Raw genomic sequence first — 27,188 nt, forward strand, 5'->3', positions numbered from 1 at the left:
CCCTCTCTGGGTGTCAGCTCACAGACCTGGGTGTCCCGGCTGAAAGAGAGCAGAGAAAACTTCTAGTGGAATCCCACATATTGAAAATGGAGCACTGTACCTGCAGAAGCTGAGCTGCACCAAATTGCAATTCCAGATGGACAGAGTCAGTGACAGCAGAATCAAGAGCCAGCCTCTAGTCCCTGGTCACTGTCCCATCTATCCCCTAGTTAGGGGAAGACCTGGAGCTCTGTGACCTACAAAGAAGTCATTGGCCCTCCTTCTAAGTAGCGAAAAGAGGGCCAAGGAATGTTCAGGGGCGTGAGCAGTTCCTGGCACCAACAGGACACACTAACTGGGGTTATGGAGGCAAAGGGATGAAGGGAACATTTGCAAAGTATGGCAAGGAATGGTGAGACAGTTCGGGGGCTGACAGCGGGAAGCTATTTCCACCCTAGGCCTGAAGAGGCACATGGAAGAAGTGATGTTCTCAGGACCCCATACAAGTTGGAGCCTTGCAAAGTTACCATCCAGCACAAGCTGCAGCACAAGCTACAGAATCACAGCAGAGCAGAGCAGAGAAGGGGGCAGAACAAATACTTCCCTGCCATGGCCTCTGAATTGTGGAAGCTTCCTGTTAATCCAATCCAAATGGGAAGCCAGAGGACATGAGACCCCATCCATGAAGGTCAGTCTTCTGGAGCATGAAGCAGGCAGAAAATAGAACTTGATCTAAGAGGAAAGCAAAATTGCAAAGCCAGCAGATGGGGTGTAGTACATGGGACATCCCAATAGAAATAGCAAGACTTTGGGAGTCAGTACTTAATATGAATACCGAGTTTATGGTTTCCTAGTTATGTGAGCTTGGTCAACTCACTTTATCCCTCTGAGCCTGGTTTGCTTTTGGGGGCCAATTATCCCCTCTTGATGGAGTGGTTATGAAGGTTAAATGAGATGCCTGTGGGAAAGTTCCAACCACATACTAGGTGCTTCTGAAGGCTGGTTTTCTTCCCTTTGTAATCCCCCTTCCAAGTTCTGCAGAGTTGGAGGCCTTGGCATAATGTAGAATGAAGGAAATACACAGGCTTCAGATTCAGACCCTGCTCCACAGTTACCAGTCGTATGGCCTTGGCCTGTCACTCATCCTCTCCAACTGTGTTTCCTTAATGGTAAAAAGGAAATGGAACCCCAGCACATAAGGTTATTGTAAGAATTAGAAATGGCTTAAGTGAAGACAACTAGTAAAGTATGGGGCTCATGGTTGGTGGGCTCTGGAGGCAGGCTAATTTCAAGTCCCACCTCCCTAAATTGATAACGTGTGATCTTGGACACATTTTTAATTTCTCTGCGGCTCAGTTTCTTCATCTATAAAATGGGGATAATAAAAGCACTTCTCCCTTAGGGTTGTGATAATGAAGTAAAGGGCATACAATGCTCTAGGCATAGAGTTGACCCTCAAAAGTTTCCTATTGTGGACTAATACCTGTTATCAGTCCTGTAATGTTTCTTGTATTTCTTTCCCCAATCAAACATCCAGCCCTTCCACTCAGAGTCCGGAGTCTTTACTGGAGAAAGGCAAGTAGGGAATCAGGGGAGAGAAAGCTCATCCAGAGGGGATGGATCAGGGCACCAGGATGGCTCAGACTGCTTGGCAAATGCCTTGTCCAGCACAGGCATGCAAACTTGCAGAGCAGTTAAACACTCAGCCTGCAACTCCCCCTCTACCAGGCCACTCAGCCTCTGGGAGGACTATCTTCAGCTTTTCTATCCTTGATGTGACTCTGGCTGACTTTCAGCTGGATGAAAAGAGGGAAAGGGGGAGCATACAGTCTGATTAAACCTGATACTGTATCCCCTAATAGTAATTTGATTAACACTTAGTGTATGCTAGGCACCACCAGAGACAAAACAAGGAACTTGCTTCCATTTCAACAATGTAGTGAACCCAGTCAAATTGGAGTAGTGACATTAGTAATACTGGAAGCTGAAGTCCAGAGAGGTTAGAGAACTTGGCCAACATCACAAAGATCATCATTGGCAGAGCCCACATTTGAAATCAGGTCTGATTGTTCCCAAAGCCCAAACTTGGGAGTCCATGCCAAGTTGGCATCCCAGAAGGGTGGCTCACATGTTGAATGTCAGTGGTGGAGGACTAGGGACAGAATAAGAGACAGGGTGATGACTGAGCCCAGAACAAGTTTACCACTGCTGGCCATTTTACTGGGAGGGTTGGATACTGAGGATCTCTGGTACTCTATGAGCCCGACCCCAACCACCAGGGTCCTGGGGAGAAAAAAACAATTTCAGTTCCCAGGCTCTGGAGTTTGCCTCCTTCTTTTCTCCCAGCCTAGTGCCCTGGGGCCTGATCTCTTGTCCTCCCAAGCTGCAGAAAGCCTTGTAGCTAGTGGCTAGTGCATGCTCTTGCCAAGGGGTGTCCCAGTCGGTGCCAGGAGAGCAATGATGGACTTTCAGACAATGGCAGAGGACTTTTCCCCACATTGCAATGCCAGGTGCTTTTGAGCTTCTCACCTGCCAGCATCTCAGACCAGGTATGAGGTCTCCAGTGTAAGCAATGGGAGCAAGCTGAGCTCTTATGGCCTCAGCCAGCTTCTTCAGAGTACAAACACTCTTCTTGGGATCTCTGCAGCTAAGAACAGAGAATCCAGTGTAGTGAAAGGTTCTTGCCATGGGGTTGCATGATAGGGGAGCACACAGTCCTGGAAGTCCCTTGGAACTGGACCCCAAGATCAAGCACTAGTTCACTGGTTTCTTTGCAAATTCCACACACTTCATTGTGAGCCCCATGCAAGCTAAATCAGAGAACATCATGACTTCAATTGTATAGATACAGTAGGTGAGGAAAATCCTGCACACAAAAACACCAAAGTGTGGAAAGTTATCTGAACTTTGCTCTAGGACTCATGAGTGCTCCAGGGGCTCAGGGGAGAGAGACACAACTGATAGGGTAGGTGCTCATATAGCACTTACTGTGTGCCTGTCACTGCACCAAGAGCTTTGCATGTGTGCATTCTTGTAATCCTTGCAACCACTCCTCACATCACAGACCAGGAGATGGGCACAGAAAAGTTAAGGCACTTTCCCAAGGATCCCCAGTTGAGGATTTCTGGTGGGTGAATGTGACCCAGGTTGTGTGGCTTGGAGTCTGTGCTCCTAACTCCCAGGTTGTCTTACCTATTCCTGACCTGCCTGCATGTCTTAACCTCCTGGTTGTTAAAACAACAAAAACAAGTGCTTTCTCTACTGGTATTGTGTTCAGTTGTTAAAAATCAGTATATCTACAGCATGTTCGTGTGTGTCATTGTTAGATTATAAGTTACAAAGAATCTCATTCAGCTATACTTATTGAGTGTCTGCCAAGAGCCAGACACTGGTGGAGGTGCTTTTGCATATTCTAGGTCAATTTACTTCTTGCAACAGCCTTGGGAAATAGGTGGCAATTTCCCCTGTGTTCTGCAGGAAGAAAATAAGAGACAGACAGGAAAGAGGCTTGATCCACCAGTAACTTGTGGAATTAATCTCTGGACATAGTTCTTGCAACACCAAGTCACTGACTTTCATTTCAAAGATTAGCATTAATTTTCTTAATCCTTATTGTATAGAACCACATTCAATACAGCCTTGAAGTGGTATCTTTTTCAGTCATTTGTTTTTGCATGTGAGGTAGGCTTTCATTTTATTTTTTTCATGAGTAGCATCCTAATTTGTAATAATAGAGAGCATGGGATGTGGGCTTTGGATTTGGCTCTGAGTTTTCCATCACCATAGGTGTAAACTTGGGCAAACTCCTCATATCTCTGAAATTCAGTTTTCTCATCTATAAAATGGGGATTATACTAACCAATCCTACCAGGTTTTTGTGAGGATTACATTTAATAATAGAGAGAAAATGCCAAGCATCAAATATGGTACCAAATAAGTTCCCTGCAAATGGTGGCTCTTCTTTAGGGAGAGCCACAAAGCAGAGTCCAGTAAATGTTGGAGTGATGGAGTCTGACAGTTCCTCAACACACATTTCCATTTTATCCTGTCAGCATCCTTGTGAGATGGATCTGTCCGTTTCAGAGATGGCTACTCCACATTGGCAAAGCAGAATCAGTGCACAACACATGATTCTCCACTTCAGGAACCTCTCCACCTTCCCTTATCTGTATAGTGGGGACAAGCCATGGGAACGTTGGAAATTCACAGGGGTCTAGAGATGATTTTCAGCTCACAAAACCCTAGTGGTGGCCATATGATGCTGCTTCCCTGAGAGTGAAGTTAGGTTAATTAGTGCCTTTGCATACATTTACCAAGGTGTGTTCCTAGACTCATCAAATCCTGCCTCAGAAAGCCCCCTATTCAGCTTTTAAGTCCTAGCTTAGAACATTCCCAGGTCTGCAGCTTACTTAGACATTCCACATTTGAAATCTGGTGGTCAGTCTATGTGTGTGATGGTTTGAGTGAAGATTCATAGGTTAAGATATGGATGACAGTGGGTGCAATGTGCATTCCTGTAATCCCAGTAACTCAGGAGGCTGAGGCAGGAGACAAGTTCAAAGACACCGTCAGTAATTTGGCAAGGCCCTATCTCTAAATAAAATATTAAAAAAAGGAGTGGGAATGTGGCTCAGTGGTTAAGCTCCCCTGAGTTCAAACCCTGGTACCAAAAAAAAAAAAAAAAAAAAAAAAAAAAAAAAGTCCATCATTGCTCTCCTGGCTCCCACTGGGGACATCCCTTGGCAAGAGAGTGCACTAGTCACCCTATATTTATGGATGACAGTTCACTAACCCCAATTTAGAAGGAGATTAAGCCCTGAAAGCCAAGAGACTCATGAGAATGATTAACTCTCCTGGTCAAATGAGACCCCCACTTGGTGTAAGCAGGGCGAGCCCTGTGATCTTCAGCACCTCTTTTCGAGGTTGACTTTAATTGTTCATCTTAACCTAGTCTTTAACCTGCTGCCTTCTATTCGTTACCTGAGTTAAGGATCTGTTCTCTATCAGCCTGAGTACTTGTGCCTGCTGCCTAATCCATGGGGTCTTGGGCTCCCATATATTTCTTCTTGGGAGAAAAATCACAACATACATTAATATGTTAGGATTGTAAGAAGCGTGTTTTAGTTGATCAGGGATCTCTTTTTCCTACAACACCTAGGAATATCCTGCAACCCATAGAACACACTTTGGGAAACATTGTCCTAGTGGAAGGGAATCCAAGTTTCACAACTTAATGAGCTTCCACTTCTGAGTGATCAATAAGAAGGCATTAAAGCTTACCACGTGCAAGGGCCTGTGGGAGAATATGGAGAGTGTGGGAGGCTACAGAGCTGTACTTAGCCCCAGCCTGCTCTTAAGGAATTAACCACACATTTGAGGGAGGTAAAAACACCCATGCAATTGAGGCTCAAGGAGGTCAAATATGGTTCAGTGCCAGAGGACGGTGTAAGGAGGGCACCAGCAAGGACTCTAGGGGAGGCACTTAGGGAGGAAGTGAGAAGAAAGAAAAAGAGTTGGGTGTCAAATTGGTGATGGTCCAGGCACCATGGGCGCTCCTTCAAAGGACAGGGGGAAAGACAGCCCAACTTGTAACCACAGAAGGATCCCAAGAGAGCCTGAGAACCCAGCCAGGTACACCATCAGGTGTGGAGGAGGAGGCTTGGCAGGGCCCTGGCTGAGCGAGCAGCAGAGTGGTGGAGGAGCAGCCACCGCCAAAGCCCTGCACAGAAGGAGCATCTACGAATAAGATGTCTCGCCAGCTTGTGGGGACGGGGGAGGCCATGAGAAGCGGGTCCCAAGAGAGCAGTCCAGAGATGGGAGAGCATGCTGGCCTGAGTTTCAGAGTCTCTGACTCCAGTTTCAGAAAGGGCGGTGGGAAAGGAGTAGCGGCTTACACCAGTCATCCCTGAGACTGTCTTTAGCATTGCTCTGTAAACCAGAAAACAACAGAATAGAACAACAATGACAAAACTCATGACTGAGCTCAGCTTCATCCTGAGAGCTGAGTGCTGAGTCTATGATTCAAAAGTGAGGTATGGAGCACCTGCTCTGTGAGAGAGACAGTGCCAGCTGTACCTGGGGCTCTGCTTTTCTGGGAGAGGGCTGGGGTAGAAGGCGCATGGGAAACAACAGTTTTTAATAGTAGACAATTTGAGAAAGGCACTTGATAGACTCCGCTGGAGGTCCCGCATTCATTTCCTCATCTGACTTCAGATAGGAGAGAGCCTCCCAGGCTGGTGGTCACAGTGAGCTTCAGTCCATTCAACTGGTTGGTCTGAATGAGTCCAATAGGGTGCTGCAGGCCTGGAGGTGGGTGCAGGGAAAGATACGGAAACTAAACTCACAAAACCCCATGTAGGCGCTTGGGCAGAATCTAGAGGGGCCTGTCAAAACACTTAAGTGTGGCATTAGGGGGAAGGGATGTTTTCCGGAGGCGGCACACCTGAACAGATGGAAGAGGTGAGACAGCATAAGGGCACTTCTTGAGCAGAAGGGAAATGGATGGACTTGGAGCTGGCTCACAGGAACTATGAATGACCTTGACGATGCCCAGAAGACTGGTCCTCCTCAGGACCATCACACCTCATGTTGAGAGAGGGGAACCTTGACCTGGTTAGAGAGAACAGATTGGGACAGTCTTCTAAGTCATGCTAAGATATCTGGCCTCTTCTAGGGAGTCACTAAATGTTCATTGAAGGATGTCATACAGGGCAGGATATCATTAGCTTTGTCCTTCAGAACGAATTTTCTAGTGCCTGTTCTAAGAAGGCCTGGGAGGCTTGGCTAGACTAGAGACAGGGTGCTTGAGTACAGCTTGGGCTGGGAGTTGAAGAAGGTTTCAGTTCAACACACGGTGTGGAGCAAAGTCTGTGTTTGAGGAAAGCCTGACCCTGGGAATGAGGGCAGGAAGGAGGTCAGACCCCACCTGGACTTGGGTTCACAGGCCTTGTGACCACACTGAGCTCCATCTCCTCCTGTAAATTCCCTTTCGTCACCTGCAATACTATTTGGGTACCAGACAACCTCGTCTCCTGTACAGTGGATGAAAGTCAACTTTCCCCAGAGGGGAAGATAATAGGAAGAGAAAGAGGAGGGAAAAAACTGAATCCAGAGAGGAGGGCAGAAATTGATGAGGTCTTGCCCTTGTAGCTTGGTGCTCAGGCTGAGAGGAGGGCAGAGGGAAGTCTTGAGGTACAGCAAACTCCAGGGATTCAGGTGTTGGCTTGGAAGCAGGGACAAGACAGTCCTGGGCCTAGTAGCCCTCAGGCACACAAAAATGAACACTCAGGTCTATTGATAATGTTCTCCTTCAACAGGCTTCAAGACAGAGTTGGTCTGATCTAACAGGTGAGAGGATGTTGTAGATTCAAAATGAAGCCTAGAAATTGGGCACAGGGATAGCAGATATGAAAGCATTTACCATTTAGACAATCTGAGCATGGAGCAGGTAAGTGGCAGATGAAATTATGTTTCCCATCTTTGAGCTGTGACACTTTCCCTGAGCATCTGAAAACTAAGGACAGAGAATACAGGGTCCAATATCCACTTGGAGCTTGAGAACTAGACCCATGAAGATTCAGTGACACTTCAGGCTGTCCAGCAGTTTGACCAATCTCTCTTCCCCACATGGTGCTGGTCAGCCTCAGGGATCCAGGGGGACACATGAGAATCTTAAACACCCAAACCTGGGGGTAGAACTAGATGCTGTCCACTAGGGCTCACCTACAGGACAAGGCTGACATGGGGCTGAGTGCCAGGAGTAGAGAATGAGGCAGAGACTGAGGATGGTCAGCTCGGCTCTCAGCCCACCACCCTATTTCCACTACACTGAAACTACGCCTGTGCTGCCCAATGCAGTAGCCACTAGCCACAGTGGCTAATTAGATTGACATTAATTAAAATTGAATACAACTTGAAATTCAGTTCTTCAGTCTGTCACACTAGCCACACTTGAAGGGCTCAATAGCTACACGAGGCTCGTGGTTTTTCACAATGGACAAAGCAGATAAGAGATAATTTTCATCACTGTAGAAAGTTCTATAGGCTAGGTCTGTGACACCCTAGAGGAACATCAGCACCAAAATCAAGTCACATCGCTTATGCCATGTGGATTTTCTGGCGCCGCTTTCTTTTTTTCCCTCTCTCCTCTCTGGGCGCCTCCTTTTGAGATATTTGGGGCTACCGGCTCTACCATTTGGTCACGCCTGTCCAGGCAGCAATGCTTCTCTTGCCTGATGGCCTCTCAGTTGCATCCTCTTGCTAGTCCCTGTCTTCACGGACCCCTCCCACAAAGATGGGGCATAGAAGAATGGCACAGGGGTTTTGCAGTGTGGAGTGTGTATTCTGGGTCCCTGCCTTCTTTCCTACTCTGGCGACCTGGGCTGGACTTTAGGTTTCCTAATCTGCCCCATTTGAGCCCAGAGCCTTTCTGAGTGACCTGGCCCTTGCCCTTCCTTTGGACTATCCTCTAGGCCTCCAGGGCTTCCCTTCCCCTAGGCCAAGGTCTTTGAGCTCTCCACATCCAACCTCACCTGCTTACTCATACCACATGTCTTCCCCTCAGGACATCTTGGTCCTGAGGCAAGGAAGTGGATGCTGCTGGGCTATCCCAGGCAGGATAACTTTCCAAGCCCTGCTCTGTACTTCCAATCTGTTTAGTTCCCCAGTGCCTCTTTTCAATCCTCCATCACCAAATGTCCTATGTGTTTTTAGGCATGTGACAGAGATTGCTGACTGATCACCAAGTCCATTTCATCTTCTTGTCTGGTACTTGATTGGACTTCATTTTTCCAGCCTCCCTTTCAGTTCAGTTGTGTTCTTGGGAATGAGTTCTGACCAATGGAATATGAGATGATTGCACCATTTCCAGACCTGACCACTAAACACATCGTAGATGTGGTCTTCATATTCTTTTCCCATCAGCTGAATGTTAAAATCATGGCAGCCTTGGTTGGAGAAAGCAAAACCTTGGCTAAGTTTTTGCCAAGGATTCCTGAATGACTGAGTGGAGCAGAACCCTGCCTCACCAGCCTGGACCTGCTGGAGTGAGCAGGGTGAGGAGGCGGTGTGCTCACACATGCACACATCTGTCTGGGCTCACCCCACTTCTGGTCAGAGGTACGCTTTGAGCTCCCGGCTTTGGCTACTATTTCTAGTAAACAGGTAGGGCAAGTCCACCCCAAGGCTCTGTGGGTGAAGGAACTTTTGTTTCTCTAGGTACTTTCTTGCCCTTCCTTGTTTCTCTGTGTACTTCAAGTTAGTCTGCAAATTGCTCTGGACAATCTCACTCAGATCTCAAGGCCAGAAAGACCATTTCTGCCCCTGCAGGTTGATTAATGACTTGGCTCTTGCCACTTGGCAAGCCTCTTCCTCTCTTGCTGTGCAGAAGGGAGCCAGGACTCCAGATGAGATCAGTCCCTTATTTCTGAATTATCAGAAGAGGTCCCTAATGTTGGTCTCCACATACCCACCTCTTGCAGATAGAAACCCTGGTGTTAGCAAATTTTGATTCAAGTTGCAAAGATTAGATGTGAAGCTCAGAAATGACTCCTCTGAATTTGCCAAAGAGGCCCAGGGCACTACCAACAGAAGACCCTCTCCCTGCTCTGGCAACTTCCTTCCACCCATCCTGGGATGCAGGGTGGCCATCTCCTTCAGTTGTTTGCAGGGGTCCCAGGGTCCTTTTACTTCTGCTCCTCTCTGATTCTTCCCAGTGGGATCTTTGGAGAGGCATGTGCCCTGTTTAAGACATGTCAGTTTAAACTGCAGGAGAAGTCGTTTCTTAAACTAGCTAAGGAGGCTTAGTCAAGTGCTCATCAAGCCATAAATGAACAGCTGCCTCCCTTCTTGAGCCCGGTGCCTGGATTATTCATCCTTTTTTGGCTTTCGGATCCTCTTTTTGGATTGAGACAGATACTGCTCCTTCCACAGCCACCTTGGATTGCAATGTCATCCTCCCAGCCACCCCCTCCCCACATCCTGCCCTTTTCTTTTTTGGTTGGCAGCCTCTCTTCCCAGGCTCCTTCTTTCCTTCTGTATAGAGTCTCTGGGCTGCTGCTTCAGTCTTCTCTTGCTTCTAATCAACCCCTTCCCCCTGTCCCAGCATCCTTACGCTCATTTAGTTGGCTCCTTTCCATGTTACTGAACTTTCCTTAAAATATCTCCTTCCTTTTTATCTCTCTCTATTTCACCATCCCCTAAGATACAAGCAAGTCTGGTCCTCAGTAGCATCCTTGTTTCTACAAGTTGAGGGACTATCTCTTTCCTCATCACAATCATCTCCTGGTTCAGTTTCCACATATTGGTGCTAAAACACACCATTGACTGAGTGTGTAATACGTGCCAGACACTGTGCAAATGCTAGGCCCACATTTTTGCATTTCATTTCCTCATGACAATTCCATGATGGTTGATACCATCATCCCATTTTAGATTGAAGAGACTGAAGGAGGAACAGAGAGATTGAGTAACTTTATCCAGAGTCACACAGTCAGTGAGAGCAGGAATTCCAACCTGCTCTCTCATGCTTTGCTCACTCTCCCTAACACACACCTGTCAACAGGCATTTATGGAAAGCCTACCACATGCAGAGCTCTGGGGGAAATAGTTATATGGAGAGGAAACAAAGATAAATAGAATAAGATTCTGTCTATGTCTTAAAGAGCATCTGCCTAGCATAGGAGACAGGCATACAGACGGGTATAATTCATGGGAAACATAAGGGATAAATGAACCACAGTGTTCTGAGTACGTAAGAAATGAGTAACTTTGCAGGAGGGATGCAAAGCTCCCTGCAGGAGGCTCTTGTTTACTCCAAACAAAAATCTAAAGATGGTATAGGAGCTCATTTTGGGGAAGGCTTCAGGGAAGAAAAACAGCAATTGTGGCAGAGCACCTTAGATGTTCAGCACTTAAGCTCAGATGACCTTGACCTTGGGCAGAAACGTAACATTTTGGAGCCTCAGCTTCTTTATTGGCAAAATGGGGCATACATACCACCTGCCTCACAGGGATTTTAGGAGGATTAAGGTAGTACAAGTAAAGGACAGAGGGCACTGGCATGTTTTCACTGCCGTCAGTGATTATCCTTCCCATAATTTTTTTCTAGTCATGAAGTTCCCCTTTTCTATACCATGAAATAAGTAGCATTTATTGAATATCTTCTTAGATGCCTTCACAAGGGTTAACTCATTCAATTCTCAGAGGAAAAGCTGTAAGTTTTGTTTGATGTGGTTGATTGTCAATTTTTTAAAAAATGAACAAGCCCAGGCCCAGGGTTCAAAAATTTTCTCAAGGTCATTTGATTACTGAGAGGCCTTCACCAGGATTCCAGTGGCTCTGCCTGTCTCTGCTAGGCCAGGTTTTTGCCTCTGCATGAGTCACCAAGAAGTCCTGGAGTGGAGTCACCAAGTGGAAATGGAGGCATCAAGATTCTGGGGGACCTCAGAAAACATCAGGCCCCAGCTGAAGTATTCTCTGAGGAGAGAGCCTGTGGACTACTCCAAGGGCCACCAGGCATTTGCTGGGTGACCCTGTGAATACTGATCTGTTTTCTTAATTACAGTGGGGACAGGCAACTAGAACATCTGGTTTTCCCTGAAAATATCTACATTTCTGCCAAAATCTATCTGTTCTGCATACGGCAGAGATGGTGGGGAAGGTGTTGTCCATCCTTGCTATAAGGCAACAGGAGGACACTGGGAGTTGGCATCCTGTTGGAATGGACACAGGATTCAAAGATAGATGGACGTAGATTTAAATCTCAGCTCCAAGTCTCAGGAGCTGGGTGACCCTGGGTGAAAAGCACTTCTCCTGGCCCTTAGTTTTCTGTCTCCAGACAAGAATGATCATAATCATACGAATGCAGACAGAGGTTGTTAGATTCAATGAGTCAATGCATGGAAGTCTGCTTTTACAGAGTCAGAAATAACCAGCTTTAGATAGTTGTTGAATGAATGAGTCTGGAATTCCGAGAGAGTTCCCTGCCTAAGGGAGGAAATTCATCCTATCCCCTGGCTGACAGGGAACAGCAGCCAGCTCAAGGACACCTCCTGGGGGTCCTTGCAGCCCTCAGAATTAAGTTCTTCCTTCTCAGACTTTTTACTGTCCTCATGTTTATGGTCTATACCACATACATTTTCCATGGAGCACCAAGTCCTCCAAGTCACCTCTGCCTAAACCCTCCAATGACACCCCCACAGCTGTTATGGAGTCACACATGGAGCACATGCTGAATCACTGCTTATTGACTGACTGAATCAGGGGCTGGGCTACCTGCCCCAGTCCCTGCTCACTCTCCCTTGCACAGCCTCCTCCTTCCAATACTTTCCCAGCAAATGGAATCCATTCCTCACACAGGTTTTTTTCAGATGGAACCTTCACCTGGGCCCCTGAACATTGCCTCCTTTCAGCTCATCATCATTTCCCAGGCAACTGAGGTTATAGATTTCAAAACAAGGATGCAGAACGTGAGCTCTGGGCTGTTTATCAATGCTTCTGCCAGCCCTCCTGCTTGTCTTCATCCGTCCCTGAAAAGCTTTGGCTGGAACCAGATGCCAAAAGGCCAAAGGGCCCTGTTGCCTGGCCCTTTGCATCATCCAAACCAGCAAACCAGGGGCTTCCCTGGGGCCAAGTGACCTCCTCTGGGAAGAGGGCCAGAGTCCATCAAAATGCTGCCTGTCAGCCACTGCGGCTGTGTGAAGCATGGGCTGTATCCCAAAGAACCAGGGCCCTCTCCAGGAGGGTTGAGAGTCTCAGTAGGTACAGGGCTGTAGGTATCTCACACTGTCCAGAGGAGGACACTAAGGCCCGAGAAAGCTCAGCAACTAGAGCAAAGTCAACTAGAGCAATCTGGGAATAGAGACCCACTAAACCTTGGTCCTGTTTCCCAACCCTGGGTTATTTATTTTCTTTTTTGGGGGGAAGGGGAGGGGGTACTGGAGATTGAATTCAGGGGCACTCGCCTATTGAGCCACATCCCCAGCCCTATTTTGTATTTTATTTAGAGACAGGGTCTCAATGAATTGCTTAGTGTCTCACTTTTGCTTAGGCTGGCTTTGAACTCTTGATCCTCCTGTCTCAGCCTCCCGAGTTGCTGGGATTACAGGGGCACGCCACCATGCCCTGCTAGCTCTGGGTTATTTTGACAACTCAAAAGCTCCCAGTGCCTGGACTAGAAGATTCCACCCTTTTCCTTTCTGGTCTGCTGTTTGGCTTTCCAAGGGAAAACAAGGCTGTTTGGTTTAAAGTTGTCTCCAATTTCAGGTTAAGAGCAATTGGAAAGCATAGTACCTATAAGGTAGATACTATTGATGTCCCCATTTTATAGATGAGGACACTGAGACTTGGAGATGTCAAGTACCTTGCCTTGGTCTCAAAGCCAGTACATGGTGGTATTTGGGATCCCAGATCATGTGACTGCTTTATCATATTATGTTGCTGCTGCCACATACCTAATGCAATAATAACCCTCAACCTTAGAGCACCTACTGTCCTTGGAGCCCTGGAGATCAGGTGTGGGGAGAACTCAATCTGTCTTACCCCTGAGGTTGGGTAACAGAAGCAATGACCAAAGTTTGGTAAGAAGGATATGGGCAAAGAGCTGTCCCCAAGGAAACAGAGAGATTCCTAGGTTTGGTCAGCTCACTATGAAGATTCAGTTTCTGCAAATGGCACAGATGAAGATTCTGACAAAAACAAAAAAGGATGAGAATTTCCCTTTCTATGGTCCCATGGTTCTTAAATTATTTCTCCAAGATTCCTTCCTCATTAACAACCAACAAGTACTGAGCACCGTGCTGAGACTTTATATAGAAGTACCAGCACCTGCCATCTCTCTGTTGGTGAGGAAGGGGCAGTACAGCCTTTGCTTCAAGGTCTTAGTGGAGAAAACATAGTTTGAAAAGTGCATAAACTGGTTCATTTTTTGAAAAAAATATCTTTCAGTTTTAATTGACTCATTCATACAAATGTATGGGGTACAGTGTGATATTGCAATATTTGTATACCATGTGTAATAATCAGTTCAGAGTAATTAGCATATCCATCATCTCAAACATTTATCATTTTTTTGTGTTGGGAACATCCAATATCCCTTCTAGCTATTTTGAAATGTGCGATAAATTATTATAACTTGTAGTCACCCTACTGTGTTATAGAACACCAGAATTTATTCCTCCTATGAACAGTATTTTTGTGACCCTTAACCAATCAGTTTCTTCATTATTGTTCCCCCCACCCCCCGCCCTTCCCAGTCCTCTGCTAGTAGATTCTCAACTTCTATGAGATCTGCTGTTTTAGATTCCACATATGAGTGAGATCATGCAGTATTTGTCTTTCTGTGTTTGGCTTATTTCACTTAACACTATGTCCACTAGGTTCAACCACATAAACTGGTCCTTGACTGTAAACTGGTCCTTGACTATAACTTCAGGTGGCCCTTCTAAACATCAGAATTCAAAAGAAGAATTGGAGTTTTAGGAATAGTCCCTCTCCATTCCATCTCCAGCCTCCCCCACCTTTCCAGGACTGTCCTACTGCCCTGATTTCTTAACCCTCAAAGACCTCAAGAGGCCACCACTTGGGGGGCACAGGGAAAGGCAACCTCAGACCCTCTCATCTCTTTATAGAAGGGTGCTGGAGAGAAGTTGGGGGAGGTGGCCCGTGTTCTACCCAAAACTTCATTCCCAGGTACTGAACAGCAGCACAGTGGACATGCCCGCCTCAGCTGCTTACAATGCTATCCAAGCACATATTGTCTCAACCCCAATGGGAGGTAGATGGGGAGAAGAAAGTACAACACTTTGACACACTTGATCATTCTTCCACTTTATCTTCACAGCAGCCCCATCAGATAACAAATAAAGGAAAATGAGGTCTGAAAATGACTGATCCAAGGTCCTATGACACAATAGGTGGCAAAACCAGGACAAAAAGCAAATTTGACTCCAACCCACCTCCTAACCACTAAGCTATCAGATTTGCAGCCGGCCTCTTGACCCGTGCCCCCAACTCCAAATGGAGGTTTTATTTGAGGCCCAAGAGAACCCTGAATTCCTTATAGTGAGATTACAGGCTCCCTTTGGGAAGCAAATCACCCACCATCCCTGTCTGTGGTTGGCAGGCCTGATGTCTCAAGGACTCTAAAACTTGCTTGGGGTGTGACCAACTACTTGAAAATCTTTGCTGGGAAGAGGTCCTTGCGCCTTTTGCCCCCTGCCTGAGCCATCCAATATCATCAATCTCATCCTTTCTCCTGCAGGCAGGGTGACTTCTGCCAACCCGGAGACCTAAGCACTCCGACAGTGCTGCCAGGTGGCATGTGAGGCCTCAAGTCCTTGTTGGAGAGGCCCAACGAGCCCACCTACCACCCCCGCTGCGATGTTTGCCACTTGGCAGGACCAAGTGACCCAGTTTCCCCAACGGGACTGCTCGGCGTGACCCGCTCAGGATCCGGCATCCACATGTCTCTCCTGCCCCCTGCCGGCCGCCGGCGGGAGGCTCGCCAGTGTCCACAATCCCAGGCGGGGTCCGCAGTGGGAATCGACTCTTGGGCCTGTAAATGTTTGCTGAATGAACTGAACCAGTGAAATGTGTACAGTTCTCGGCTCTGGGGCCTACAGCGGCCAAAGAGACAGGAATTGCTTTCGGAAAACTCATGAATTCAGCGGAGCTGGACCTGGGCTCCCAGCTCGTCTAGACTTTGCAGCCCCCTTGGGCTTCCTGCATGCCCCTCCTCATCCTTCCCTCACAGTCCATTGCATTCCTAGGATGACCTAGACTTTCCCAGGCCCTGGTCAATTAGTTTCACACCACTGTCTCAATACACTTTCCTCTAGTGTGTTCCCTCTGAGTAGTCCCAAGTCTCTGCTTGATTGCCTCCAGTGACAGGGCCCTTGCTTTCTGTTAGAGGTTTTCATATTTTCTGAGTGCTATATTCATAAGAATGCTCTTTTTCTTCTTGACACCAAATATGTCAACTTAACACTTCCACTCAGAAACCTGTTCTGACCACCCTGTGACAGCCTTTCAGACAGCAGTAATAATCTCGAACCTTATGTACCTCCAAACATGTGAGATCCTCTATTTCCTGAGATATTTACCTCTATAGAGGGATCTTGAAAACCAAAGAAGTCTGGGAGACTCAGTTGATGATCCAGCAGTGGTGGGATTCTAAAAGGTGAAGTTTCATTAGTACAAAGACCTTCTGAAAGGCAGCTGTATGCTTACTGGTGGGAAGAGCCCTAAATGCCAGGATGGGGGCATTCTTTAATTGCTATTTACGGTGTTTACAATTTAGAACTTTCATAAATACTATCTCAGCAAGGGAAGCTATTTTCATACTAACCTTAGGGATGAGGAAATTGAATACTCAGAGGAAAATACTTCACTGTGATTACGCAGGATGCAAAAGGTAGCTGGCACCCACACCAGATCTTCTAATTCCAAGGCTGCCATTCTCACTACAAAAACATTGATGCTCCTGCATCTTGAGAATGTAACAACACAGAAACAAACAAACAAAAAGTAGAGAAAAAGTATTGAGCACTTACTATATGACAGACACTGTTCTAGGGACTATGTTTGAACTTAGAGTTCAAAACAATCACAAAAGGTATGTTATGTATATGCTATTATAATTCATGCCATTTACTTTCCGGGGTTAGCAAATCGTAAGTCCATTCAGCACAGTAACCCATGCAGTCCAGTTCAGAGCCCGCAGCTCCAAGTACTTGTCTGAACACACTCTTTGTTGATCTCTCTCACTGACCTACCAATGCCACTGAGGAGCAAGTTAAAGGACAGCTCTCCAGGTGAAATGGCAGATTCTCCTTCAAAGGCAGGCTGGTGTGATGGTCAAGGGTCTAGTGGCTGGCTCTGCCACTTTCTAGCTGAGTGACCATGGACAAGATGTTCAACCTCCTTCTCCCCCTTGGAGAAGGGGTTTCTGTGGGTTATGAATTAATATTTCTGTTAACTTAGAGAAACAAATATTTACAATTAAATCTGGACCTCTGTCTGTTGGAGGTGACTGGGGCAAACTGGTGTGTGGGTTAAAAGCATGGGCCACAACCTGTAGGGCACATAAAGAAAGAATCTTGGAGCCTAGGAAGAAGAGGGGGCCAGGCAGGAATGGAGCAGAAAGGAATGGAGGCAGGACCTGAATGACTTTTAGTGAGACCTGATTTTTTTGGAGTCACAGTTTCTCTGAATTAGAATGCTCTTTCTGGAGAATCTAATGTAACCAGGCAGGTGAGCAAGCAGGCATCTCTGCCAGAGGCCTCAGGAGACCAAGAATCCCCTTCTTTTCAAGACCTGGGGCTCACTGCATTAAAATGAATGACGCTGTGGGTAGTGGGGGAGTTTCTCTCCAGCCTCTTGAGGAAACTCGACAGCAGGAGTATAGGGCCCAGATGCCTTTACACCTGGCTCCCATTTGATTTTATGTTCTCTTCTCAGGGAGAATACACATCTGCAGCAGAACTATCTGAGTCCCAAAATAATAGTGCACTGATAATAATAACAAATGTAAATGAGGGATTCCCATGTCCCGGACATGGTTCTGAGCACTTGTGTTAACTCATTCAATTTTTTATCATTGCTTTGATATTTGTATTAGCCCCTTTTACCCAGAAGGAAATATACACATCAAGGTTCTAATACTTGACTACCACCATGAGGTGAATGATCCAAGTCAGATGATAAGAATCAGTCCCTCTGACTCCAGGACTGGTGTTCTTAACCACAGCAGAAAGTCTTTCATTGTTCTCATTTCAAAAATGATTGAAATTGCCAACTATGGTGGTACATGCCTATAATCCCAGAAACTCAGGAGGCTGAGGCAGTTCAAGGCCAGCCTCAGCCTCAGCAATTTAGTGAGACCCTGACTCAAAATTAAAAGGGCTGGAGATGTCGGGATGTAGCTCAGAGTGTCCCTGGGTTCAATCTCCAATTTAAAAAAAAAATGAGCAAAAGAAATGGTATATTGAAAAATATTATTTTGTCTGAAGATTTAACTTGATCTTTAAAGGTTTTAGGAAAGCAGCTTTCTCTTACAGCTTGTGACAGCATTTTCTTCGGGAAAAAAAAATGGCTCCATCCAGAGCATTCTTTCTCTTCTACCAAATATCTGGTGTTTGTTCCATGCTAGGCATTGTTGATAGCCTGGGATGTGCCACAGAATCACAGAGACTCATTTGCTGTCCTAATGGAGTCTTACAATCTGGTAAAAGGCAGAGAGATACAGGGCAAACAGACACACCAATGTGTAATCCCACACTGTGACGAGTGCTGCGAAGGAAAAATCCGGAATGGTCTCACCACGCATTAGGAACTTCCTTAGATTGATGGAGGATAAGGCATGCATCAGCAAAAATTTTTCCTCTAGGTGTGTAAATGAAAGTGTTTCGCATGAAATAACATCTTTTTCTAAGGTTATTTCTGAGCGAGTGTAAATAATGGACGACTCAGATTTCACTCAGAGGTTCAATACTTTCAACCTCTTGGAAGAGGCTCAGAGGTTTAGATACAAGAAAGCTTCACTGAGAAGCTTCTGAAACTGTACAGTCCCTGGATGAAGGGGATGAAAAAATGGTCCTCCTGTATCTAGAGTGAGCTGGCATGAGGGTATCCTCATTGATCCCAGGACCTTTCAGTGCCTGGCTCTACTTTATAGAAATGGTAATTCCTATGCATTATAACATGCCCCAGCCTTTGGCAGAAAGATGTTTTTAGGAGCCCTGGCTCTGGAGTCAGATTGACACTTGTAAGTAACTTAATTCCCTGAGGCCTCAATTTCTGCTCCATCAAATGTGTTAATAGTAGTATCTACTTCCAGGGTTAAAGTGAGACATAAAGGAGATAACATATATGAAGTACCTTAGAATCACAATGGACACATAGTAAGTGTTGAATCGATGTTAACTAGTATAGCTTACAAATTATTCTATGAGAGGTTAGGATATTGAGATGAATCTGATTTATTTCAAGATATGACAGAGAGGGCTGAGGGTGTTTAGTTCATGGTAGATCACTTGCCTAGCAATTTATCCCCTGCAGTGTCCCCCAAAAAAGATATGTGGAATTTCATCATTTCAATAAACCATTGCTTATATTATCTCTACACTTTTGTTTCCTTCTTTTCTTCTTTTCCTATATACCTGCCTATTTACATTATCTAATTTTATAAACCTTCAGGGAGAAAGGTCACACAATATAAAATTCCTTGGTGTTTCTTACATGAAAAGAGAAACAGAATCAATATGGAAATTGAATTCTGTTCAGCATTCCCAATGGTTATTTATAAAGTTTGCCCAGAGGGAGAAACAGAACTCTAAATATAAAAACCACATAAAAATTTCCATTTAGGGAACTTCAAAGTGCTTTATTTCTAATGCATTATTATGATTGTACAGGCTATTGTCAAATTTCAGATAATGTAGGGTGACAAGAGTATCCCCCAGTGAATTTTGCCCACAACCCCTCTGGGTCCCATGGGAAGAGAGGACCCCATAAATGGGTTTCAGGACCCAGCCACCCACCAAAGCTACCTCCATGGTGGCTCCTGGCAGTGCATTCCAGAATACCTTTCCCTCTCCCCAGAGCAGGGATGCATCTATAAAGATGAGCCCCTGGGGATTCTGCCTTATGGTGTCCTGGTATATGAGAACTCTATCCAGGGTCCTGACCCTCCGAGGGTAGGAAAACAGCTCCTGCTCCAACAGGTTCAAGAAAACAAGCTATCACTTATCATTCTCTTCCTCCATGAAGGCTGAGATGCTTCCTCTCTAGGCAAAAATAATTGCTCACCATAATTATACTTGGCATTTGGGCGACACTTTATAACCACTAATTAGTTAAATGCACATAGTGCCCTGTGAGACCAAGAAGGGTCCCAGCTGGGGAGGGAGGGGAGCTCCTCTCTCGCACAGTTCAAGTAAGACAGGCACGCTTCCAAGCAGGGCTCCCACCCTGGCCCTGGGACAACAAACTGCGGGCAGCCAGAGAAAACTTTGACCCTCTTCCCTCAGACAGACAATGAGGTGGAGCTTCCCTAAACCATTCCTTCTGCTACGGTAATGGGAAACTACTTTGTGAGTCATCTCTAAGTTATTTTGAGGCCCTGGTTAGTTATCACCAAGCATCTCCTAAGCTCTTCCCTAAAATCTGTATGTGCTTTTCCCTGTGCTGACCATCAGGGGCTCTGTTCCTTTCCTTGGGGAATGCATAACCTGGCTGGGGCAGCAGGGCCAGGGTATGGTAGTGGAATGGTGGAGTGAGGCAAAATAATGTCCATGAAACAGTCAGAGTTAAAATGGAGAGATCAGCACGTAATGGAGTTTGCTGAAACTGGAATGAAGGCAGGGCTCTTGCTGGTCACTGTTCAGGGACCTCCTCAACTGCAGAGCTGTAGTGCCACATCGATGCTCTTCTCCACAGTGACCCCACTCATGACTGAACAACACAGAAACAAAGCTTCAGCTGGCTCAGCCGGTCCTGGACCAACTCTGAAGGGAGAGTCTAACTCCAGAGCTCTGTGGTGTCAGCTGAGGCTGTTGTGGGGTCTGTACTGCAAATCCACTTTCTCTTCTTCCCAATTCTTGTTCCTTCCTTCCTACAGGTGTCCATCTCCTTAAGAAACACCCTACATGCTAACCTGTCTTAGCGTTCCTTTCCCACTGAACACAGGTAATTTGTTATGTAGCAACAGTAAGGGGAGCAGGGTCATTAGCAGAGAAAAGAATAGGCCCTCACCTTTACATCTTGCATAACTTCCCATTCTCCGGTCTTGTTCTACCCTATCCCCCGCTGCCCCACCTTTCCATATCCCATCACTGTCTACCTTCCACTTCCCTGTCAGCAATCGTTCCTAAGCAGTTCTCAGCTAAAGGGATCCAATTGCTCCCTTCTTAAAAACCTTCCATGATTCTAAGTAACTTGCAAAGTCCCTCAAATTTGTGTGCATTATACTGTGTGATGGTTGGTTTTATGTGTCAACTTTACTGGGCCACAGGGTTTCCAGGAATTTGATCAAACACTATTCTGGATATATCTATGCAAATGTTTTTGGATGAGGTTGATATTTGAATCTGTAGATTAAGTAAAGCAGATTGTCCTCCCCAAAATGCCTTGTGTAATTGATTAAAGGCTAAGAGGGAACTCCCATCTGACAACTTTAGTTGAACGTGGATCTTTCCCTGCCTTTAGGCTCAAACTGAAAAAGTGGTTCTTATTGGGTCTCAGGCCTGCCAGTTTTCAGAGTAGAACAAGGTCTCAAGTTTGCTGACTATAGATCTTGGAACCTCTCTGCCTCCATAATTGTATGAACCAATTCCTTATAATTAGGAGTATACCCATATATTGTATGGTATGCCATGCATTTATGTAATGATATAATAACATATTGATGTATGTGTACATATATACATATTTATATACATACATATATAAACTACATATATATTATATATATATATATATATATACCTTTGGTTCTATTTTTTCTGGAGAACCCTAACTCATACAGGTGGGGCACAGGCATTGGCTTTTTAAAACAAGATCCCCAGGTGATTTTGATTTAACACTGTTTGATGAATCCTGCAGGATTTATTCCTTCACAACCCAAGAGTTCACTTCTCTTTTTGTTAAACATAAAAGTCTCCCTACAACCAAAGGACATGGCTTTGCTACAGAACCTCTGTAGTTTTTATATTTATCCTACCAGCTCTCTAGTTTGAGTTTTAATTTTTATAATCTGTATTATGAAAAAATAATTTTACTCATTCTTGATACATAAATGTATAAAATTGAATCTTTAAATTAAAATTTTATGTAGTAAGGTTTTAAATATGCATGTGCATAAAATTTATAAGTTAAATAGTAATAATAGGAAAAAAATAACTTTTCAGATGAGAGTCATTTCCATCACGGCCCGCTTGCCTACCCACAGAGGCTCTAATGCTCTGCTCCACTGGGTTGAAACTTTAGTTAGCAATGTCTCCCTGAAGACCCCATTTGTGCTGTTTTCTCTTCCTGGAAAGTTTTTGTTTCTTTGATAAATATTTACTGGAGATTTATCATGTGCCACACACTGTTTTGTACTGTATCCCCTCCCCTGTAGAGAAGCAATTGCTTCTTTCTCCGAGGGCCACAGACCCTGAGCTCCACTCTGTCATCACCTCCTTGCTCCATGATGCAACTACTCATCCCTCCACTACACCGCCCTGCAGCATCCTCGGTCAGGGACTACAGAGCTTAATCATCTTTGGTTTGCAGTCACTGGCACAGTGCCCAAGATCCAGTAGGAACTCAATTAATGTTGATGAATGAGTTAATAAACGAATGATGATAGCCCTGGGTCTGGCACATCACAGATGACCAATAAATATTGGCTGAAATGAAATTAAATCTGAAGTACAGGTCACAGAGACAAAGGCAGAGAGAATTTCAAGGAAGAGAGGTTGTTGAATACTATCAAAAAGATAGCAATGTACGAAAGAAGGTAAGCACTGGGCGGTGGGGTGGGGGAGCAAAACATTGGATTCAACAAAAAGGACATTAATGTTAAATCCTAGAGTAAACAGCAAATGACAAATTGTTTATTGCAAAACCAGCAAGTGAAGATTAGAACTTACTTACCTTCAGAGTTTATGATACCTCTTAAAATTCAGTTACTGGGTAAATGCCTTTGTGCCCATCACCATCTATTTAGTTTAAATGTCCATTCATTATTTATCAAAGCTTAAAGATCTTCCATTAACACTTGAATTTCAGATTTAACCATACATTTTCCTTTCTATGACAAGATGGGACCACTGGCTAGGGCAATATCACCCCAGCAACCTTCTCCATCCATTGATTCAGGAACAAGCACTTACCACTCTGAATCCGTGGTGCAGTTTCCGTTTGTAGAGTTCATTTGTACTTGTGGTTACATTTCTAAAATCATAAATCCTGAACTTGCTTGGATTTCCATGGCAGCTTAAATCCTGAGAAATTCCTCCTAGGAGTCATTTAGAACTCTTCCTGCCACTTGCTGCTTTCAGACACAGAACTGGCATGGGCATTTAGACATGGCCCCTAAGTAGAAATGTTGCCCAGGGCAACATTTTCCAGGGAACCATTGTTTACATCCTACGGTCAGACAAGTCAGGGCTTCTCCACTGCAGGATTCGCTGGTGTCCTTCATATGCAAAGCTGCTTGAGAGTAAGTGAAATGGTATAGAGAGAATTCTAGTGGAGTGCAGTGGCGCACACCTGTAATACCCCCAATTCAGGAGGCTGAGGCAGGAGAATCGCAATTTGGAGGCCAACTTCAGCAGTTTAGTGAGACATTCTCAAAATAAAAATTAAAAAGGACTGGGGATGTCACTAAGTGGTAAAGGACCGCTGGGTTCTATCCTCAGTACCCAGGTGTGGGGGTGGAGGGTGTGGTTCTAAATTCATTAAACTTTTTCTTAGGTTAATTTTATGGGATATTGGAAAATACTGCCATTAGCTTCATTCATTCACTCAACAAAATTTTTTGTGTGCCAATTATGCACCCACTAAGTGTGGGTTGAGAACTGTGGATAAAATGGTGACTAACCAGATGTAGAGCCCTGTCCTTATGAAGACTTAGGGGAGATAGATATGAATAAAATGCACTAAATAGATAGTCACAATAAATGTAAAATTGTAACTACTACAGCACAGTGAAGAAAAGGCCCATCCTTCAAATCCTTAGTAATAGTATTCTATAATAGGGGCCTCAGCCTGGCCAGGAAAGCTTGCCCTGAGGAGATGCTTGACGTATAAGCAGCAGTTCACATGGTGATAAGGGTGGAGAAGCTTACTTGCCCTGAAATGGGAGGAGTACAGTGACTTTGTGGAACAGAAAGGAGGCCAGAGGGAGGGAGGAGGGAGAGTAATGTGAGGCTAGAATGGTAGGAGAGGCCACGCCACACAGGCCTTATAGGTCGTGTAGGAATTTTTTGTCTTTATCTGAGCAGCAATGGAAGTCATCTTCTTTATGTTTGGGGAACGTCATTCAAATCACTGAGTGGAGAACTGACGAGAAATGGACCAGAGTGGATCTAGGTGAGCCATGTTGAAGGCAGTTGAAGCAGTTCAGGGTGATGGTCACTTGGTCCATGAGGACAGTGGTGGAAGAGATGCTGAAAAGAATTCATCCTCATTCTCTGCTTTCTGATCCTCATGGGAGTTGCTTCCCTCCACCACACTTTTCTGCCATGATGTTCTGCCTCATCACAAGCCCCAAAGAATGGAGTCAGCTGTCTGGATTGAGATCTCTGAAACGACGAGCCCCCAGATAAACTTTTTCTCCTCTATGATTTTTTCTGGTGAGGTCTTTAAGTCACAGCAGGAAAAAGCTGACTAAAACAGAAATTGGTAACAAGAAGTGGGGCATTGTTGTGACTAACTTGACCATGTGGTTCAGAAGTTTCTGGAGCTTTTTGAAATTTGGGAGAATTTTGAGATGTCTAGCTGTGCAAGCTGGAAGTGTTTTAGATTGTTGTAAGCAGAGCTTAATGGCCAATTCTGGTGGGAGCTCAGAAGACTAGAATGCCAGTAGGACCATGGACAGTGAAGACAGGGCTGAAGAGGATGTAGAGGAAAAGGAGGACACTATTGGTAACTGAACTAGAGGCCATCTAGTCATCTTGTGTTCTGACTGAGAAGTTGTTTGCATTTTCCCAGTGTCCTGAGACTTTCTGTAAGACTGATTTTAAAAGTGATGTAAATTTTTAATCTGGTGGAAATAATTTCTAGGCAGCATAGCATTCGGACTGTGGCATGAAAAGTGCTGGCAGCTTTTAGCCAAATTTATTGTCATAATCATGAGCAGAAAGCAGAACAGAAAGATTTTAAAAACATGGATTTGAAAGACAGGAGCAAAACTGGGGCTAAGGAAGTTGCAGTTGTTAAGGACATTACCACCACCAAAGAAATGCTAAAGACATTACCCAGAGACAAAAAGAAAGATGGCTTGAGGGCATCTCAGGAATTAGAAAGATCATACTCATCTCAGACTCAGGAAGTAAAAGTAAAAATTCTCTTGAGAAGAGAGAGTGGGGTGCATTTCTTGCACAAGGAGACCAACGAAGTTTTTTTTCAACATGTTCAGCTACCCAGGCACTCAGAGGTTGCTGCAGCCAGGGTCCCTGGAGGCTTGGCTACAGCTCAAGAGGTGGCAGACCTTGGCTTCAACCATGTGGTGCTGGTTCTGCAGGAACGCAGGATGCTAGAGTTATGGGATCACGAAGACAGCCACCAAGATTTCAAAAGAATGCCTGGGAAGCCAGGTAACGTGCAGCAGGGTTGGAGTCCCTGTAGGCACTCCCGTGGAGACCTGAGGAGGAAGCCAAAGCTGCAGTGGAGACTCCCAAGATTAAGAAATGCCAGTACTGTGGAACATCTGCTGAGGAAGGCTGCAGAAATTGAGCTGAGACAAGCCAACAAAAGACTACTTGGGTTGCAACCAACAAGGCAATAGGGGCAGATCTGTGCAAGCCCTTTGGAGAGAACCTCATAATGCCATGTGCTCTAGATGCAGGACACAGAACTACAGGATTTGTTTGCCAGTTGGATTTCAGTCCTGCTTTGATCCTATCCCTTCTTTCTATGCCCCTATTTTTCTGAACGGAAATGTTTACGCTGTACCTATATATATTGGATACTTGTAAATTGCTTTTGATTTTTACAGGAGCTTATGATGAGAGTTTGCCTTGAATCTCAGAGGAGACATTAGAATCGAACTTTTGGGCAATTTTGAACTGTTGAGACTATGGGGACTCTTTGAAATGAACTATATTTTATTTTGCGTTGTGAGGAGAAATATTATGGTCTAAATGTTAGGTGTCTGCCAAAATTTCATGTGTGAGACCTTACCAGATGGTTTAGAGGAGAAATGATCATGTTATGAGAGCCTTGACCCAATCAGTAAATTAATCCCCTGATAAGACTAACTCAGTGGGGGCTGGGGAGATAGCTCAGCTGGTAGAAGGCCCTGAGTTCGATTCCCAGTACCACGCAAAAAAAAAAAAAAAAAAAAAAAAAAAAAAAAAAAAAAAGACTAACTCAGTGGAAACTGCAGGCAGGTAGGGTATGGCTGGAGGAGGTAGATCCTTGGGGATGTGCCTTTGGGGTATATATTTTGTATCTGGCAAGCAGAGTCTCTTCTGCTGTCTGGTCATCATGTGAGCTGCTTCCCTCCACCACGTTCTTCTGCCATGATGTTCTGCCTCACCACAAGTCCCCAAGGAATGGAGCCAGCTGTCTATGGGTTGAGACCTCTGAAACTGTGAGCCTCCAAATAATTTTTTCCTCCTCTACAATTTTTCTGGTCAGGTCTTTTAGCCACAGCAGTGAAAAAGCTGACTAAAACAATCTCCGATTTATTTATTTTTAAAAAATTTTAGTCTTCACTCTGTTTTGGCTAATTTGGCTAAGGGTTTGTCAATCTTGTGTTTCCTTTCAGAAAATAAACTCTTTGTTTCATTGATCCTTTGTTCTGACTTTAATTATTTCTTGTCTTCTATTGTTTTACTGTTGGTTTGTTCTTTTTTTAGGGTCTTGAGGTGTAATGTTACATTATTAATTTGGCATATTTCTATCATTTTAATGTATGATCTCAGTGCTATGAATTTTCCTCTTAGAATTGTTTTCATACTACCTCAGAGATTTTGGTATGTTATGTCACTAGTCTCATTTGTTTGCAAGAATATTTTTATTTCTCCCTGATTTCTTCTGTTATCCATTTTTCATCCGAAAGTGAATTAGTCTCCAGTATTGGAGAGGTTTCTGTTTTCTATCTGGTCATTGATTTCTAATTTCATTGCATTATGATCTGACAGGATGCAAGGAATTGTCTCAATTGTTTTGTATTTGTTAAGATTTGCTTTGTGACATAAAATATGATCTAAATATTTCATGCACTGCTGAGGAAGTGAATTCAGTCATTGATGAGTTAAATGTTCCATAGATATTTGTTAAGTTCATTTGATTAATGGTATTTTTTAGTTCTGAGGAATCTTACTTTGTGTCTGTATGATCTGTCTAGTTGAAGTCACCCAGTATTATTGTACTGTACTGTATTGTATTGTTTGTATTGTATTATTGCAGTCTATTTGATTCTTAATATCAAGAAAAGCTTGTTTTATGTACATGGATGCACCATTGTTTGGGTCATGAATGTTTGCAATTGTTATGTC

At 44.7% G+C, this 27,188-nt stretch overlaps 1 protein-coding gene across 1 annotated transcript in view; it reads left to right on the forward strand.

The window, feature by feature from the left end:
- KCNC4 (potassium voltage-gated channel subfamily C member 4) overlaps positions 1-25,486 on the forward strand; it is a 98,764-nt gene extending 73,278 nt beyond the window's left edge. The window contains exon 5 of the mRNA XM_079112062.1: positions 25,103-25,486. Coding sequence (XP_078968188.1) covers positions 25,103-25,471 — 369 coding nt within the window. The 3' untranslated portion in view covers positions 25,472-25,486. The remainder of the gene's footprint in view (positions 1-25,102) is intronic.
- Positions 25,487-27,188: the final 1,702 nt, after the last annotated feature.

The sequence above is a fragment of the Sciurus vulgaris genome, assembly GCF_902686455.1.
Source record: "Sciurus vulgaris genome assembly, chromosome: 1".
In the NCBI taxonomy this organism is placed as follows: Eukaryota; Metazoa; Chordata; class Mammalia; order Rodentia; family Sciuridae; genus Sciurus; species Sciurus vulgaris.